The sequence below is a fragment of the Parambassis ranga genome, chromosome 22 (genome assembly GCF_900634625.1).
Source record: "Parambassis ranga chromosome 22, fParRan2.1, whole genome shotgun sequence".
Classification (NCBI taxonomy): Eukaryota; Metazoa; Chordata; class Actinopteri; family Ambassidae; genus Parambassis; species Parambassis ranga.
The window spans coordinates 13,714,203-13,733,704 of NC_041042.1; the positions used below are offsets into that span (position 1 = coordinate 13,714,203).

Genomic DNA, 19,502 nt, shown 5'->3' on the forward strand with positions numbered 1-19,502 from the left:
CCAAAGCTCATGACAGGTTAGTTGAAATAACAAACTATGTCATCTGTACAGAGAGACTTTATTGACACACTTTATGGACAGAACACACAGCTCAGAATATCAAGCCTGAACATCAACACTAAACAGCTGCACAGATGCTGGTGTATTTACAGTGTAGCGGCAGCGCTCATACCCACAGGCCTGATGATGAGGGTGAGCTCCACAGGAACGGGAGGAGGGATGTACCTCTCCTCCCTCAGCAGGCGGAGTAACAGATCCTCTGTGTCCTGTGGCCAGCGGTAAACATGTGTGTTCTGAAGCCAACATGGGACATGCTTCTGTTTGGAGGGTGTAGATTAGACTGTGTAAATTTAAAGGAAAAGGCGCACACAATCAGGTAAATGTTTTCTGACCTGGGATGCATTGAGGAAGAGAACCGGTATGAATCTGAAATTCAAGCTGCCCTGCTGGATGAACTCATTCTGCATCTGCAAAAAAAGTCAGATTATCTTTAAAGTTTAGCTTCATGCATTTACATTTGTTTGTATGATTTGAATCAGTCGGATCAGATTAACAGTTAATATATAATGAACACATTTAAAGAAAGAAATCATTTTCTGCCCACTGAAAGCAAGGACTTCCTGATTTCACATTTCCACTGTTCATTTTAACACCTTAGGTAAATGATAACTATGAAATCTTTACTTGCCATTGAGTGAATATATTTAGTGTGCAGACCATGGCTGTCCACCACAGAACCTTCGATGTCTGCCTTGTATTTAGGACTTATGGCGATGATTATCAAGGTGGATGGCTGTTTAAAAAACACACACACGTCACACACTGCCTCAAAAACAGAATAAATACGGTATGAACAAAATCAGCCTGCATTACATGTAATTTAGATAAAGCTACAATACTAAACCACAACTATGCTCTTCACTTACATCCTTTAGATAACTGTCCTCCCACTTGTTGATGTCCATGCGCCTTAGGGGGTTGTCGAGTAAGTCGATCTGTGGAATTTAATTTGAAGCTGTGAGAAGAATATTTCATGTGGAAAAAAGAACGATCTGTGTTCAAACATTGTAGCTTACAGCAGGTCGAAAACCGTTCTTTGTTAGGAAATTTACAAAGGGGACCATCTCTGAGGACGTGTCCAAAGAGTAAGTTATGAAAATGTTTCCTGCAAGAGAGGGAGTACACAGACTTAACCTGCAGAACAAGACACTTTGACATGACCGCCTGCGGTCTTGTGCTCTATTAGTAATAGCTTATGTATTTTTCTTTCATTCAAGCAAGCACACGAGCATGATGAGCAAGTTTATACAGACATACATTATTTACAATTAGTCACACCCCGACTGAGAAGCCCATCATTTATCCACCTTATCCACCTGTCAGAAAGCAAGTGTGTTTTTTTTTATATATATATATGAGGTGACTTACGACACTCATCAGACACACTAATCATTCTTTTCTCCTGTGGATGTGACCGAGGCTCCTCTGCTCCTGCTGAGTTCAGGTTCAGCACGCTGACCTGTGAGACACCTTCCACAGGGGGGACGGAGAACTGAGGCACATTGATTGACACTCCTGCCTCAGCCATGTGGTCATTTATAAAGCTGCCATGAGTTTGACGCCTGAAGCAGTGAGAAAGGAAAAGAGAGGCTGCTCCAACTTCACCGTTTTATGTCTGAATGTTTCTTCTATACTGATGTGTGTTTACCAGTTTTGTGGATGCTTGGGGCTCCTGTGCTGGCAGGGAGCAGAGTGGTAATATGGCTGTGGTGTGCATCTGATGAGTGGGTGCTGCAGTGCTCCTGCAGGGTATAGTTGCATTTTAATAAAGCCATGTAAAAGTTATTTGTTGAATCTCTAAAAAACACAAAGCTTTTTAATAAACGAAGAAGAAATAACAAATGTTGTCCTCACCATAGTTGTGCATGTGATGCTGAGGAGCGAGGTGTGGACTGTGGTGTTGCCAGTCACCGTCTGCTTTCAACGGCAAAGGTGGCTCCAGTTCTTCCTCTTCATCACTCTGAAGCTTAGATTTGTTCTCATCCTCCCTTAAAACAGACATTGTCTGAATATATACATTCATTTATAAACTTTTCTTATCGGTGTATTTTACCTGTCTGTATTCCCGTGTGCCGGCTCTGCAGTTTCACACTGCTTAGCTCTACAGTTACAACAGCAGCATTTTCCTCTTGTGCCCTTCTGTGTGGTTTCTGGAGGTTGGTGATGGAGATCCACCCCGACAGCAGTTACTCCTCTAGCTTCTGGTTCTCTGTGCTGTCTCCTGAACTCGTGGCTTACCATCTCACCTCTCTGGGGGCAGTGATAAAACTCATCTGTGCAGCAGGTTGCCATTACTTTGCCATGACTTAGATTAGCATGGAATATCTGGTTTACTGTTACTTCGGGGCTCATAAGAAAACTCATTGACTTCTTTGCAGTAGAAAACACCTTCACTTGTGGCATATTTTCAGATTCCTCCATCTTACTTCAAAATAGAAAGAGCCCTGCAAAAAAACAAACAACAAATACATTACAGTGTTTACACAAATCAGATGAGGGACACACAGGTATTATTATGATTCACATGACATACAATGAAACAGATTCTAGTGTGTAGCAAGCCAAGATGACCTACTCTAAAATAAAAGGTGAAACAATGACTTACCTGTTCCCTGCTGGATTCTCTTCTCTTGTAGGTGCAGAGGCATGTGTGAGCTAAAGCCTGCTATATGCAAATATTTCACATTTTAAGCTGCGTCCAATCAGAGGCAAGAATGCTGTGTGTGTACATGTAGTGTGTGTGCGTGTGTTTGTTGCTCAGCCAGATCGGACAGGAAGGTTCACCTGTGTAAGATTTTTACCCTTGTGAAAATGATTTATGAGAACAATCTTTAAACAAGACGGTAAAACAAAAACCCCTTTAAAAGCAGAGCTCAGGTTGCTCCACTGTGTGTTTGAAGTTGTTGTTGTTGGTCCACGAGCTGCAGGGTAGACACCTATGGATGATTTGCATATATTCAGCCATGTACTGTAAGTCAGCCTTAAACTGAGGGTAGGAACTCAACCATTTCAGCTGAATATTTTTACACAAGAGTTGTGAATATCTTCACACACAAGAAAATAAAAGAAGCATGCAGTGACCTTTGCAGCTTTAAAAACAGTGTTAAATAGTGGTGTAATAATGGCAAGATTGTTTATTTCAAAACCAGCGGTGTACGAGCAACAGACAGAGACAATAAATAATGCGGAGACCATTTGTATATCTACTAAATTAAGAGTAAAACTGTGACATTTCCATCCATATGGAAAGCAACTTAAATACACACAGAGTTAGTGCATTTTCCTGGAATGCACCTTTCACTGGTGATGATAAAAAACTAAAGAAATCACTGAATCTTATCAACATAACAAACTGGCTGAAATGTTACAAAAACTAAGAAAAATCAAATCAAATCAAATATATTTGGTCTCATGTTATTTCAAAAATACACATTATGGAGGGACAATACACATCCTTCATTCCTGTCATGTCAGTGGCAGTTTGTTTGTTTGTTGGTTTGGCCGCTGAAGCAAACAAAAAAAAGAAAATAAAAAAGACAATTCTTACACAGCCTGCTGCCATACATTAATGCAACATACATGTTAAAATATCAGTCAGTATACTAAGCAGTCAGCTGAACAATGGCCGCCGCAACTAAAGGTTACTTTAAGCCGTTCTATAAATCATTGGCTGAAGCTGAAATGTGATGAATGCACTTAGTAAGAGTGCAGATGGCATACAGTTTGAGTTCAGGTGGAAGAGTCCATGATGCACTAAGTTAGTGTGTATAAAGCATGAAGGCATTCCCTTACGTTATAAGAATATTACTAAACATGAAAAGGCAAGAACAGGTGTTATAGTACATCTAAGTTCCTTGAGAAGAGGAGAGAAGTATCGTTATCATAACCTCGTAAAAAAGGCCAGTGGACTCCCAGAAAAAAAACAAAACGTCAGAGACACTTCTGTCCACGATGTCTAACTATTACCATTCCAATAAGTATTATGTAACCAGCCGTGAGCCTCACACATTTCTCTATGAGCCGTAATTCTGAATCAACTTTAACTTTGGATTAAAAAAAAAAATCCACACGTTTCCAAATTATCAAAAGTAATATAAAATCAAACAAAAAAGATAAGTAAACAAGCAATTCATATTTACATTACATACAAGTTACACAACACAAATCATGTCTTTCTTTCATGGCAGTCACTTTTAACGCCCACTTTTAGGAACATCCTTTGATTTGATAGTCAGTTTGCTGTCTGTCCCTGTTTGTGTGAAGCTTGAAAGTCAGTCGATGAGCTTTTTAAGATCACTGGAGCCACAGGATGAGCGAGAGAGAGAGAGAGGGATGATGGTGTCTGGCTCCCTCTAGTGGGAAAGGAATGACATGAAATGAGGGTGGTGGGGGGGCGGTGCTCAGAGATTATCCCCTGGCTGGTACTGAGGCTCGGTGGCAGTGAAGTAGTCCTCCAAAAAGGCTTGCAGGTACTCAAAGGTGGGTCTTTCCTCCGGTTCTTTCTTCCAGCACTGCACCATCAGCTCGTGCAGGGACATGGGGCAGTCCTGCGGGCACGGCATCCGGTAGCCTCGCTCCACCTGCTCCAGCACCTCACGGTTGTTCATGCCTGGAGAGAGAAGCACAGACAAACTGCGTTATGTTTGTGACAGACCAATTTAATTTCTTATATCACAAAAACTTTCAATTTATTTCACAAATTCAACTGAAATCTCTGTCTGTGTCTAACAGTGGACTCTGGAGGGGTCACTTATTTAAATATAGAATGAAACAGCAGATAAACAGGAACATTTCACATGTTCACACAGTCAGCTGGGAACATTTCTCTGCATAATGCACACTATGATATACATTATGCAACACGCTGCTCTTTTTTTTAGCCATGCGTCTCAAGCACACACACAGTTAATCAAACATGAGCGATGAACTGAAATCAAGTGTCACTGCTTAATCTCCACGCTCACCTGGATAGGGCACTCTGCCTTTGGTCACCAGCTCTGTCAGCAGGATGCCAAATGACCACACGTCTGACTTGATGGTGAATTTTCCGTAGAGCGCAGCCTCGGGAGCAGTCCACTTTATGGGAAACTTGGCACCTACAACAGATCCAGACAGGTAATTTATTTAACAAACTGCTACATCTCCAGATAAAAACAACAAAGTAGGTCAGCTGTGTAATTTTTTTTCCTCCTTCTTCTGTGATTTCATTATACTATATAACATCCCACCAGGGAGATAACGGAACAATTTCATTATCTCTCTGTGTCTCGGTTTGCTCTTGGATCAGGTTGTCACAAGTCAACACTTTAATTGCTAACAAATGAGTGACTGAACATGTTGACAGAGTGACTAAGAGAGTCTGGAAGTCCTCCTGGTGTAGTTCACGCCTGACTCAGGGGGAGAACAACACTTGAGTGATTCCTGTTTTTCCTCCTTCCAACAAGATATTTGGTGGCGGATTGATTTTTTTGTGAATAACAAGTGCTCTGTTATACAGGGAACTCCGTTGATTGTCATTTTTCTCCATGCTGTAACCACATGTGCTTCTGTTTTCCACTGTTGTCATTAAGACAAAATCATACTCATGCTGTACTTGCTAGTGTGTGTGTGTAAATGGTGACAACATGGAACAAGACACATCTGCCAACACGCCAACTTTTTCCTCTGATGGTTAGCAGGAGGTCGCTGTGGTTGGGGACTGAGAGAACACGACAGAAACATGTGTGCTTTGGGCCTACCTTGTCTTGCTGTGTATTCATTGTCCTCAATGAGCCTGGCCAGACCAAAGTCAGCGATCTTGCACACAAGGCTGTCTCCGACCAGGATGTTGGCAGAGCGCAGGTCTCTGTGGATGTAGTTCATCCTCTCAATATATGCCATGCCTGCTGCCACCTGGGAAATGGAGTTATTATTTTCCATTGAACATTGTGTCACTGAAGAGTTTCAAGGTCATTCAATCTGTGCTAAACAAGATCATTGTGTAGATTTATATGAATGTTATCAGCAGTAGAGAGAGAGAGATGACGTTTACTGTTCATCGCTAAACAACAATGTGCTACATTTATACACAGAAATGTCCAATGCTGCCATTTTAGTCTGCTAGAGTGAGAAATTGCTCTCCCCAAAAAATGCAAAATCTGACATAATATCACAAGGGAATGGCTGTAAATGAGCTTTAATGATTATATTGTTAAGTGAATTAGTCTCTCTGTCAGAGTGCACAGCATCCAAATTTGTACCTGAGCTGCCATGTCCACTAGATTTGGCAGCTTGAGGCCTCGCCCTTCTCCGTCCTTAAGAAAATCAAGCAAACTCCCTAAAAGAAAAAAGATAAAAAGAAAACAGTTTCTGCTGTCATGAATGATCCCAAGCTGCCAATGCTTGACTCAGAATGATACAAACTGAGGGAAACATTGTAGTTAATGCTGCATGAATTCTGGGATTTCTGCCACACGTGTTACATTTGGCTCAGATTTGTCTTCAGTGTTTTTCACAGCATTACTCAAATTCAACCGTCACTGCAATAATCTGTGTTTGGTACAACAATGTGGTCATAGAGAAGTAGGACTCATGCTGTTCTGTCCGTTGTAGATTGTAATGATGTGTAGGTGCGGTACACTGTCCTGTCCCTTTAAAACAGGACCCACCTTTGCTCATGTACTCAGTGACGATATAGATGGGCTCCTCGGACACCACAGCGTAGAGCTGCACCAGCTTATCGTGTCGGAGCTTCTTCATGATCTGAGCTTCTTCCAGGAAGGACTCAGGAGACATGGTGCCCGGCTTCAGCGTCTTCACCGCCACTTTGGTGGTGCCGTTCCACGTACCTAACAGCAGATGCCAATGATTGATTAGTCAATCCGATTCTGTTAATATTCTATTATATATATATTATATTCTATTCTCCCAGAAATCCACCACACACACACACACAGAGCTGGACCGCTCACAGCTGTCCAGCTCTTCACTCATGCCAAAAGATACACACCCATCCAGACTTCTCCGAACTGGCCGTTGCCAAGGCGTTTAATGAGCTGCAGCGACTCCCGCGGGATCTCCCACACGTCTTTGGTTTTGACGGACAGGTCAGTCAGACGAGGCATGCCTTTGTGGCATGGCACGATCAGTCGGCAGCACAGACCCGCAGCCCTGGCTGGATTAAGAAATATTCCCTTGTAAAGCTGGACACAAACACAACACAGCTCTGCCTGGATGTCTTTGTGAATGTCTCACCAGAGTAGTGCTGAACGAGCTGCTGGAGTGTCTCAAACTGGGCTCTGGTGGTGATGTAGTAGCCTCCATTGTCCAGTTTGCGAATCTTGTAGTGTTTGACGTGATCTCCTTTGATGTCATCCCAGTCCTGGATGGAGAGAGAGTAGGCCCCTGGAAATAAACAAATACAATCTGTGTTTAACAAGTGTAAGTGTGTGATATTATATTAATTAGTATTAATAATATACATAGCCCACAGTATCTAGGCGACACTGCATAGTTAATATTATGATTCTATGCTAGTCTGAGTTTATCTATAAATAATTTGCTTCTACTGGCACACGAAAGTGTTCCTAAATATTTATTTGTTCACAAACACATCTGTCTGTTTTCCTCAAGTTTAAAAGGGTTCAACATGTCAGCCTGTTCCAGGCTGCTCAGCCTGAGTACCTTTGGTTGTTTCACTCTCGCGGATGAGGAAAGTGCCTCTGGCGTTGCCATTGGAGAGCAGTTGCCTCTCTGCGTCCTTTCGACCTAATTTGCCAAAATACCAGCTGCAGGAAGAGAAAAAAAAAAGAGAATAAACGGTGACGTGTAACATTTTATATGTTATTCAAATATTCGTCTTCTATCCATACTGTGCTTGCCTCATTTAACACAAGGCAATGAAGAGAGCGCTCAAATATTTATGATCTGCTCTCTGGTGATGAAGCTGCCGTGCCTCCCACACTCAGCCTGTGTGTGCTCTCATGTTAAAAAAAAAAAGTTCTACTCACTCTTCAGCTTGGATTGAGTCCACAGGAGCTACGTAATTGCTGGGAATGTATCCAGTTCCACCTGTAGTGAGAGAACGAGCCTCCCACCAGTCTCCCTCAGGATGCATGTTGGAAAAAAAACACAGAGATGAATCAACATTTGCACAAAGCAGTTTGTTTTCGGGTGTACAGGCCACTAGAGAGTCTGTGATTAATCACTTAAAAGCCATTGATTAATAAGACAATTAATTAGCTGGTCTGGTGATGGTGTCAATGAAAGAGTACGCACTTCCTGTTTCATGTTGGAGTGTTGTGAATGCATGACCCTATCATCAGAGAAGAAGGAATCTGTGCTATGTGCTACATCAATAGCCTCAGGACCAGCTAATAGTCTCCAAAAAGGGGCGGGATATCTTTAAACAGCACCAGCTCAAACATCAGTCAGCTGTTGCCATGGAAACGATCGTCCAAGAAGATTTTTTTTCCAGAAAAAGTTTAGAAAATAGAAAGAAAGGCAGAATCACTGGAGAAAAACTACAGTAACACATCCTGATTTGTTTCTATAATGCAAGCATGAAAAATCCATCTTTAGCTGACAACCCGGTTCTCCCCCCTCTGTGTGCCTATGTAGCAACATTTCATTCGACAAACATTCAAGAAGAAAACCACGGGGAGGACGGGAAAAAAACACAACCGACCACCACCCTTAAAATGCTGTCATGCAGATGTTTTCACACTTACGTGCTGTTAAGGATCTGGAACCTCTCCCCCTTTCTGAAGCTGAGGTCATCTTCGGTCCTGGCTTCATAGTCGTAAAGAGCCACAAACAGAGTCACTCCTGCAGGACAAGCAGAATGTTACATGTGTTTTGTTCATCTGTGGGCTGCCTGTTATGTACCTGACACTTTTAAATAACCAGTGCATCAAGTTACAAGATGCGATGTGCAGAGTCAGGTTTGTAAAACATGATCTTGTTTTTGTCTGTTTTACAGCCTACAAATTTCAGCACATAAGGCAATCATTTCCAGTTAAAACTGGATAATGGGGGATCTGGCAAGTAAAGAAAAATATTTCCTGCAAGACTTAATGGAGACCAAAAACAGAGCATGAATTTATAACATTATGTGTCAGCAGTAGGCCTGAAAGTGCTTTCAACAAGCAGCTGTTAATGGTGGGAAGTTTCACATGCAAATAAAGAAATATGGCTCTCTATCAGCATCCCATAGAAAAGAGTTGCTGCCAAAATCTAGATGAAGGAGGCCAATCACATTTTTCGGATATGATAAGAACTGGCCCTTGAGTCCCCATATCTCTTAATAAGCCTGAAACTGTGGAATGAGCTCATTTTCTGATGTGATCTGAATCCTCTCTGGACAGTCGCAGATATAATGCTGCAATGCAATAATGCAATGCAACAGCGCTCTTAGTCTTCACAGGAAGGTCAGACGAGGTTTCTGCTCTACTTCTAGTCTCATTGACTTTTTTAAAGACAGTGGTTCCTTTACAATATTAAACATGAATGTTCCATCAGGCTGCTCTTTCTTGTTCATCCACACTGGTGATGCAGTGTTTATTTGTGCCAAAATGTACCCTCACCAAAAACACAGTTGTCATCTGAGCAAAAGGTGCTGCTAATTTATGCATTGCACAATAAATGTATCTTATAATAAAACCTTATGTGAGACACTCTAAAGCCCCACTATTCAGCACCATGTCTGGTGTTTCAGGTCGTCAGATGTGTCTCACAGATAATTTAGGTAATTTGTTTTTTTGCACTGCAGTAAAATTGTTTATTTCTTTTTTTATATACAAACAAAGAAGTTTTGCATGTTTATTGTTTAATGTAGAAGACGACGTATTTCTGAAAACCGTCTAAACCGGGGTTAACGGGGTTAATAACAATCGGTAGCAGCGTCAGCTCTCAGGTGTTTCCGCACGGACGAGAGAGAGGGAGACACAGGCTTGGAGAGAGCTGCGAAGCGACGCGAAAGGGGGCGTGATACGGAGATTTTCATTATTAATGTTAAAGTTAGAAGTGCACAAAGCAGTGTGTAACCTGTGTCTTATGGTTGCCACTCTGTGAGAAGACAGACAAGTGGAATTTCTACACGAAGTTCAGATTGTTTACGTTTTGTGCTACCGCTAAAGCTAGCGCTTAGCCACCTTGAAGTAGCTCAAGTCAGTTCATCACAACTGAACAGACATTTTTGACTCCTTCGGTTGAACAGTTTGAGAGGTTCGTCTGCTGTTTAAGACACAGACCAGGCCCGGACAAAGGTTGGAGCAACTAGGACTCTTGAGTTCTTTCAGCAACTAGAGAGGAGAAAAAACAACCGACGGAGTCTGTGGTGAGATGCTGATTTGATGCTGAGCCTGCTCCTGGGACTGTTGGAGGAAGGACGGGACGGGACAATAACTCGGGTATCATTTATTTAATTTTCAGGAGTGAAGCGGCCATTAAGTTTTGGGCCACAACAAACAGCAGCATACTGTACATTTTACACATTGTGCATTTTGTAATAATTTTAGTTGCCGGCTTTAGTAGACAGTGTATTAAGGTGTGTGTGGGCCCAAAATATATGTTCAAGTGACCTTAAGCTTAGTAAACTAAACCGTTCTGAGTTAATCCATTTGAGGGTTAAATAAGTTATATTGTGTTTTATGCATTTATACATGGTATAGCATTGAGTTGTTTCCTTAAAAAGAGGACATGTTATTTTGATGTCTTAAAATAACATTATTTTTTTCCCATTAGAATTTATTCCATTAGAAATAATTCTAATATAATTCTTTCTTTATTAAGTAAATAATTGACATGTATTTTTGAAAACCTAATGTTGTGTTTAGGGATGCACCATTCCACGTTTTTACTTCCGATCCGATCCCAATACCTGAATTTGGATATCTGCCGATACCGATTCATGGAACACATGCTTGCAGCTGAAACTCAGACCTGTAGCTGATAGCTGCTAACAGCTGTACCAGCGCACAGTATCTGCCTTATAGAATAGTTTATAAGAATTTCTGTGTGGTTAATGAAGTAAATCATTCATGTGTGGCGTGTGAGTGCGTAAACTTGTTGAAATGCGTGTGAAAGCCCTGGACTGTAGTTGTGATGAAAAGTTGGTTAGCCTCAGTGCAGCTCAATGCTCCATGGATTTCCAGAATGGAGGCGTGTCTCCTTTCTCCACGTCTCAATGAGATACGCCTCCATTCAGGAAATCCATTCCACATGGACAGGGAGTCACTTGTGGATTTCAGTAGACAACATACACAGACATAGGCCATGAATCGGCAATCTCTGCAGGTTGTTTCGGAAATTATGGAATTACGTTGGCAGATCGCCCCATCCCTAGCTGGTTACTTTGTTACTTACCTGAAAAGAGGGAATGATTTCATTCTGAGACATCTGGTTAAAAATCTTTATTAAAACTACAACTTAAGAAAGGGGCTTTCATAGGTAGGTTAAAAACACTTCATGTGTGTATGATAAGGGAAGATCCAAGATAATATTTGGAACCGAGTTAATCAGGGTTAGCATTGGATAAATACCTTTACAAAACCCAAAAAGCCCTGCCCTCATCATTATGACTACTGAGGGAAGCGCTACATTCCACTGAAGTTACTATGACTTAAAGGAATACTCTGTCATTTGTATTCTGTTCTCACCTGTTCCTCCTCGAGACCGAAGCGTTCCAGACTGCGAGGACGTGTGGACCCCTCCAAACACCGTCACTCCTTGCGTAGCAGCACTGTGGAAGTTGTTGTAGTTGGGAATGGTGGTGACCCCGAAACTGGGGTAGTGCTGTGGCGTGGGGTCGGACCCATAGCGGTAGCCCGAGTTGTGTGAAAGGCTGGTCTCCCGGTCATCAGTGAGTTTTGCTGCTTCTTTATCCTTACATTGGACACAGCCCATTCTCTACTGTCTGTGGGTGGAAAGAAGAGAGAGACAAGATGGATTTAGTATGTAGGTGAAATAATAGTTTCAAAGCCGTCTCCATTGGGGAAATTATGATTCAATATTCCATTATTTCTGAGATTCCTCTGAGACTTACAGAGAGCCTTCTGAACAATCTTTCAATTAGGCTGAAATTAAACACAATACTTTTAACTGCATTACTAACTAAACAAAGGAACATAAAGTGAGCTGTATGTGCTTCCCTAATGTGATCACTTCTGTAAATATATGTTAGAAATGCCCAGTTTAACCTGTCATTAATGAATTTCACAGCACTGCTTATTGGTTTACGTTTCCATCTTATTTCATGACCACACTTGTGAGAATAATTTACATCCATCCACTGAATTTACTGAAGTTGGTATGCACGTTATTTATTTTTCATTTCTTTGGTGTTTTTTTTTTACAGACCCACACACACATCCACATATACAGTAAATTCACAACACAGTTAAAATGCACAGAGAGACCCTTTGCAGCAAACCGCTCCCTGGCTCCACACCAAGTCTCAGCAGGGGGGCCTGACAGAGCATTTGGCCTCACTAAAGCAAAGCTAAACCAGTTTCTGTAATGAGTGAGGCAGTCTGCTCTGTCAATTAAAAGAAGCCGTACCATCTTTATAGACCCAGTTAAAATAATTTCGGCTCACCGTGCCCCCGCCCTCCCCTCTCTTTTAAGCCCTAGAAACTCATGAAGCTGGGTCCAATGCGGCTAGAAAGAGGCCGCTGACAGCAGCGTTGCCTTTCATCAGCATTAGCAGCCAGCTGACTTCAGAGACAACTAATTGGAAACATACTTGTTTACAGTGTCTGTGGATGGAGAGAGGTGGTGCTTGGACCAGTGCTGCAGCAGGCAGAAGACAAGGGAAACTACCACTCTGCTTCCTCTACCCCAGCTTCAGGCTCAGTTATCCACAATAATACTCACAGGTTGTGCCTCTTGTCTGTTAGGAGTAAACGGATCATCCTACAGGAATCCGAGCCGGGTTCTGAAGCCGTGCAGCCTAATGGTTAAACACGGGCCTACACAGGCCTGTTTTACATTACTAGCAAGAAACCCAAATGCCTACGTAGGAAAAAAAAGTGCAAACAGATGTGTCACTTGCTGCATACTGTGAGCACTGCAACACGGTCCGAGCAAAGTTTAGACACAATTTGTAGCTGTGTGGCCTCTTATTTAAAACCATGCAAAAAGACAAACACAAAAGGGTTTTTTGGTAGATGGTGTGGCCAGCATCCTTAGTGTTAAATAATGAAGTTAAAAGTATTTGTATTTTATTTTATTTTTTTGATAACGCTGGAGTTTCAGTTTTGACTTTCTATAAAACTTCTCTTATCTACTTGAAGTGGTGGGAAAAAGCACCAGCACAGGAATGATTAAATATTCATTTAAAAAGCTTACATCTCAACTCGTGGTCTGACATTAGATATTTGGGTTAATATTGATGCAACAGTGTGTAAGTAGGTTGTCAAGGGCCTGTTTTAAACTGGACAGAACTACATCAACACCTGGCTTTTGGCTTGGGTGATAAAAGGGTACAAATGGCATTAATCCCTTTGTTGAAAGTAACTTTTTTAAGGTGACAAGTAAAAAAAAAAAAAAAGAAAAATCACTACTATGAGGCAGACACTGACAGCACATGATGTGCAGGAATTCATCTTTTTCAGGGTGTATAGTATCAGCTCCACTCTGCTTAACTAACAGAAGAGGGGAGCCACTGCAGAGAGAAAGAGATCTCTGTGATTCATTACTGCCTATAAAATACCCAGAAGGAGAAACAAGCCCAGCGGTAGCGTTACTGCATGAGCTCTGACCACAGACAGAAATATAAGCAGAAGGGCTGCTGCTACTTCTTTAGTAATCATCAAAATATATCAGATAATCTTCTTTGACATTTATTTTTACTGCTACACTCTCCTGGTATTCACAACCCCAATCTTAATAGGAAAGGAACAATCCTATAAATGCATGTGGAAAGTTCCATTTAAGGAGAAAGCAAAAGACAAATAAGAAAGATCTTATTATTGGTAAATTGTGTAAAAAGGACACTTAAACCCAAAATCAAAACTGACTACATCTAGCACCACTTAGGAAAACAGTAAAGCTTTGAAGGGTTTGGGGTTTGCTTTGGGCACATTTAACGCCCCAAGCCATCATGTTTCATTGTATTAGGAGGAGAAGGTGTAAGAATCTGTGACTGATTACAATATGTGCAAATTCTACGTCCAAGTATGTATATGTTCAGTCCAGCCCTCTGCATAATGAACACAGAATAATATATTAACCTCGTTGACTGCTCTAAATAATGAATGGCACAATATTAGCTGAGCTGACTGGAGTAAAACAGGTATAGTCTGTGTCTGGTGGGTTTTCTCTTTGGCTGCAGTGATTGAAATAGCACTGCCTCCTCTCCTGGTGGGATCAGAGTAAATGAGGGGAGATCTCATGTCGTCGTGCTGCCTGTGGGGATTATGAAAATCTTCTTCAAGTAAAAAAGGCCAGGGACTACTATCTGTACCCACTCTGCCACACAGGAACTAGGCCGTTTGTATTGTTTATATGCACATGATTCCTGCAATGGTTCATTTTGTAAGCATATGAATTATGTGTACTTTGTGTTGTAAATGCCATCTTTGGACATCAAAACACTCTTTTAAGTCGTTTATCAACAGCAACAGGCAGACTTATCATATTGTCGTGGTAATATAATAAAGAGTTTCACAAGCATTCATCACAGGCGTTCAGACTATTCAATTACACGCATGGGTCAACATTATGTATCATATCAAAATGTCAAAGCAAACTCCCGCGATATATAGATTTTAGGGCTGTGTTCTCAGAGAGGCACACAGACACATGCTCAACAGCGTCTAACCTGCAGAAAAATTTCACCCCCGTCCCCCCCCAAAAAACTATCATGGCATCACAGCCTCGAGCCTTGTTCCTTTCCGTGGCACAGCCTGAGTATCGCATGACCACCTCAACCGCCACGAGAACAATCGTCACGCTATTTTCAGACCCAAATGAACAGCTTGCCTCGGAGAGGTCCACAATGGCGTGATGAGGAGGGTCCTACAGGGACAAGACTGCAGTTATAATGAGTTAACAGCAGAAGGAAGAGATGATGAAGGAGTGGGAGGATTTGACATTCATCATTAAAACATGGTCACTCTGACCATGTGAGATTCCTTTACATGCAGAAGTCAATACTCCACTCAGTGCTGCTACATCAGTCACAACCACTGCTGGAAATGAATTCACCAAAATTTATTTTGATACTGAGCGAGCACAAGTGTTAATCATCAACAACAACGCTCACTGTGCTGGGAGCCATAATGGGATACTTGGTCCTTTTATAGTAAAGCTGTGATCAATATACTAATTTAAAAGGGCAGGCACGTCAGGGTCACAGCGTAACGGATCGGTCAGGCCTGAGAAACGAACACATGTGCAGACTGATAACTGAACGTGTGAGACAAACGCATTTGTTATTTATTACACAAAAACAAACCTTTTTTGATTGATCAACCATAAATGTTAGACATTCTGTGTCTTTTTTGGATGCCACAAACAGTGTGTATAACCAAAGTTGCTCCAAAGTTTGGTATGATTGTGTGTGAACTGTAACACAAATTTCTCGCCATCTTTCCACATTTGAGTCTCTCATTTGGAAATTGTTAAATAAAAATTGGAAGAAGGAAATCAGGAACTAATATTTCCAATAATTTAAACACCACATGAGTGCCCAATAAAGAGTAAAAAAAAATTTGACAAGTGAACTGTGAAATTGTGCTCTTTCTTATTTAACCTCAGTGAACTTACAAATCCCTCCAGATGCAGCCATTTTGCAATTTAGAGAAGCTTTTAACAAGACGGGCCTGTTCAATTTGAAGAGTGGGCTCCCTTTACACTCAGATCATTGACATGGTACAAAACAAGGTCAAACGTCCCACTCTTCTCCCACTGGCAATACACTGACAGCGACCTAACTCAATTCCAAAATTCTACTTTTCTCTTCAATCAACAAAGACGGGACCATTTCAGCTGTGAATACATGTGAAACCCACTGCTCTGTTTGCTGGACTTGGTACAACACTGACAGCCTTCTCCTTATGGCTGCCATTCTCCGAATAGTTACAACATTTGCTTGTGTCAGACAAGTGAGTTCATTCAGTGTATCAACAACAAGACAATGGCCACATTTCACTCTGCTACAAGATTATGAGCACAATGAAACGCAGTGTTAAAGCTTTCAAAGCATTCTTCACGTACTGAATGAACAGAGCTGGTTATAAAACCCACAGCTGAGCTTCATACAGTATGTGGGTTTAAGCCTAACTGTGTTTTAGTGTTCACAGTTGAGTATGTTGAGTCATGTTAAATCACTGAGCCCATTGTAAATAAATATCCATTCAGTCAGCGAGATTTAGAGGAGAGGATGACTTTCCAATCAGGAGAATATTTTCTTTCCAGAGCACAGATTCTTGTTGCTTCTGCCTGACAGTCTGTACTGAGGGCTTTAAATGACTCTTTCCAAATGCTGTGCCAATGGAGGGCAATGGTCAATCAATGTAAGAATCCACTGGAAATAATGATGTGGTGGGTCTACAGCAGAAGGAGGCTGGAAGGTTTCTAGTTGAACTTGATCACAGACAAGTTGATGGAAAGTGAAAACCAAGGCAAGAGGACTCCAACGGCATGACTGTGATAATGAGCACACTGGAAGATGACACTTTTTGTTGCAGTTTGGTTAAACGACTGGTATTTAAACTACTTCAACACCATTAAACTACATTCAAACAGTTTTGTTACAAATCTGTGCCTTTTTCCCAACCAGATTTCTGAATTAGCCTAATCTGTGGTGATGTGTTTACATAATTTTCTGATATTTATATAATAAACAAGATCCTAAACTGATTAGTTATTTAACAGACTAATCAATAACAAGAGCCTTTTTGTTCTTATTAAGTTCTCTGTGACTCATTTAGTCCATAAAACAAGAGTTAGGACAGGAAAGACAAATATATATTATATAAAAGTAAATATATCTTTTAATTGTGGCTGATGGAGTAACACTGACAAACCACAAGAAAGCCTGTAAATCACCGCGGTTTGCTTTAACTAAGAATCAATTAACCCTTAGTTGAATATTTATGTTTCGTGTGAGGCAGCTCGTGTGCCAGTGTGTGGGTTTAGCTGTATGGACAGTGAGGAGGCCCTGGGGGGAAACGTACATGGTGCACAAAACCACAATATGCAGCTCCTTTCATTCAAATGTGATCCATATTTGTGCAGTCATTCATGGACAGGCTGAACACACAGAGCTTCAGAGTGCCCAGAGAACATTTGCCATCCACCACACGAAGTGCAGCCTAACTTATTACTTACACACATACACACACACACACACACACACACACACAAACAAACTCACCCCCAGTGTTTGCCTACAAGATGGATGGCTGCACCTCCAGACACATCAGATAACCCGATTAAGACAGTTTTAATTGGATATTTAACAGCGTGGCACCACAATTAGCTTCAAGGATATGATAATTATTTTGCAGGTAAGTCAATAGGATGCTGTCTGCAGGCCGTTGTGGTGTGTGTGTGTGTATAAATGTGTGTGTGTGTGTGTAATGCATGGCCTCAGTGGTCAGCTCTGTTCTGCAGCGCATCCATCCCTGCTGCTGCAACAAGAGCCCCATCTCCCAGAATCACTGCAAAACATCATCCACAATTACAACGGCATCACTCTCAGTTTTTACACTTCTTGGACAAAGTTGCTTGTTAAATACACAAAGCTACACCTGCAGACAAGGTGGAGTAACGACTGACGTGACTTGCACCGACACCAAACCTGTTATTTATCTCCTCTGCTCTGCTCTCTCTCTGTCTCTCTCTCTCTTCCCCGAGATGAATTCATCTCGCAGTCCACAGCGCAAAATAGGGGACAAGGCGGGTGCACCGATTGAAATTCAACACAGAAATAAAAGCGTGCTTACCGCAGACAAATCAGATTAATCCATCGGAGTTTCCAAGGGGTTTTTCGTGGAGGGAAATCCACTGATGTTTCTCTACTCTACTGTGTCTTTTTTCCGCGCTGAGACAGAGAATAGCGGCGGTGGGAGACCCGTCCCTGCCGATTCAGGAGCTCCTGTCGCCGCCGTGTGTACAGATGATGACGATGGCGACCAGCGTCAAACTCAAGTTAATAACAAACCCAGCTTCCTTTGACCCTTTCAAAATAAAACGCCTGCCTGTTTTTAGAACACCGATGTGCGTAAAAACGAGGATGATGCGCGCGTTAATTGAGCCTAAGCTGATTTAGAGCTTATTAATTCCACTGTGCTTGCAATAGTAATATTAGTATAAGCACAACTAGTTAATCGTAACCCGTTGGTGGTTTTATTTTATGCAGAAAGCGCACTGTTATTTTCCGGTCTGTCTGCGTGTGTGTTTACGCAGCTGTGGTTGCGTACGCCTGACGCGCATCCACACTGACCAGGAGCTTTGATTGGCACCATTTTCATCCAATGACAGACTACAATGTGTAGCCGGGCACCTCCCCGTCTTTGGAGTGACTGGAAAACAGGGCAAGGTTGGCAAATTGTCTGTTTTTGTTCGAGTCATGAGGAGCTGTCTGTGTGTGTTTACTCTGGTGTTTAAACGTGAGTCAGAACAGATGCACACAGGTTAGTGCAGACAAAGAAAGCTGGATGAGGATTCCTTTTAAAAAAGGGAGGCAAAGGAAAAACATTCAGAAAACAATTAGAATTCAGAAAACTGAGGAAGGAGCAATTATCCTGATGTCCCATTGATGTTTTCCTCTTGATCTGAATCACTTGCTGATGTATTTTTGAAGGTGGTAAAATGCATACATGGAATTATTGGATTTATGTGACCAAGGCCTGTAACTTCTGCCATACTCAACTTCTAAGATAAAAGATGTATTGCAAAATTTTCGTAAAAACAATATTCAGATTTTACACATTAAATTTTCCCATTTGCTTGGGAATGTTGACCTCTGATGTCTATGTTGACCTCTGAACTCCATGAGCTGTGTACAACAAGTTACTTAGCAGCCATAGAACCCTATGCATTATATATGAGTAAAATAAGATGTGACCTATATTTGCATTCCTGTAAGTTCCTTACATATCCAACAACATTATTTTGTCTAATGTGAGCCAAGAAATCAATACAATATCACAAAACACTCTATTATGGAGTTCTATAGGGGTTCCCTATGAATGGAGCTACCAAATGCAGCTTCCCAAAAAAAAAAACCCAAAACAAAAAGATAGAAGACCCCTTACTGACATCACTACATTTGAATATAAGTTTTGTGTGTATATATATTTTTTTTTCTGCATCCTCTAGACATTTCAGCTGTTTATTCAGGGCTAATATAAAAACATAAATGGACTGAAAATCTTTTTGTTTATTAGAAAAACACTCCATGCCCTCCTGGCTTTGTCCTCAAGTTTACATATTCATGGCAGCTTACCATAATA

General features: G+C 41.4%; 2 protein-coding genes across 2 annotated transcripts; both read right to left on the reverse strand.

Annotated features, from left to right (window-relative positions):
- Positions 1 to 146: 146 nt before the first annotated feature.
- Positions 147 to 2,394, reverse strand: LOC114427800 (uncharacterized). Its single transcript, XM_028396015.1, has 9 exons — positions 2,114 to 2,394; positions 1,915 to 2,048; positions 1,709 to 1,802; positions 1,429 to 1,622; positions 1,077 to 1,165; positions 927 to 995; positions 689 to 793; positions 393 to 467; positions 147 to 317 (listed from the first exon to the last, which is right to left on the reverse strand). The coding sequence occupies exons 1-9, from the start codon at positions 2,350 to 2,352 to the stop codon at positions 147 to 149; spliced, it is 1,170 nt and encodes a 389-aa protein (XP_028251816.1). The 5' UTR covers positions 2,353 to 2,394.
- A 799-nt stretch (positions 2,395 to 3,193) lies between these two features.
- On the reverse strand, positions 3,194 to 18,150 carry fyna (FYN proto-oncogene, Src family tyrosine kinase a). The gene is made up of 12 exons (XM_028395307.1): positions 17,991 to 18,150; positions 11,697 to 11,953; positions 8,770 to 8,865; positions 8,049 to 8,148; positions 7,723 to 7,826; positions 7,294 to 7,443; positions 7,049 to 7,213; positions 6,708 to 6,887; positions 6,300 to 6,376; positions 5,799 to 5,952; positions 5,025 to 5,156; positions 3,194 to 4,669 (listed from the first exon to the last, which is right to left on the reverse strand). Exons 2-12 carry the CDS (start codon positions 11,941 to 11,943, stop codon positions 4,461 to 4,463), a joined length of 1,614 nt encoding a protein of 537 aa, XP_028251108.1. The 5' UTR covers positions 11,944 to 11,953; positions 17,991 to 18,150; the 3' UTR covers positions 3,194 to 4,460.
- Between the last annotated feature and the right edge of the window lie 1,352 nt (positions 18,151 to 19,502).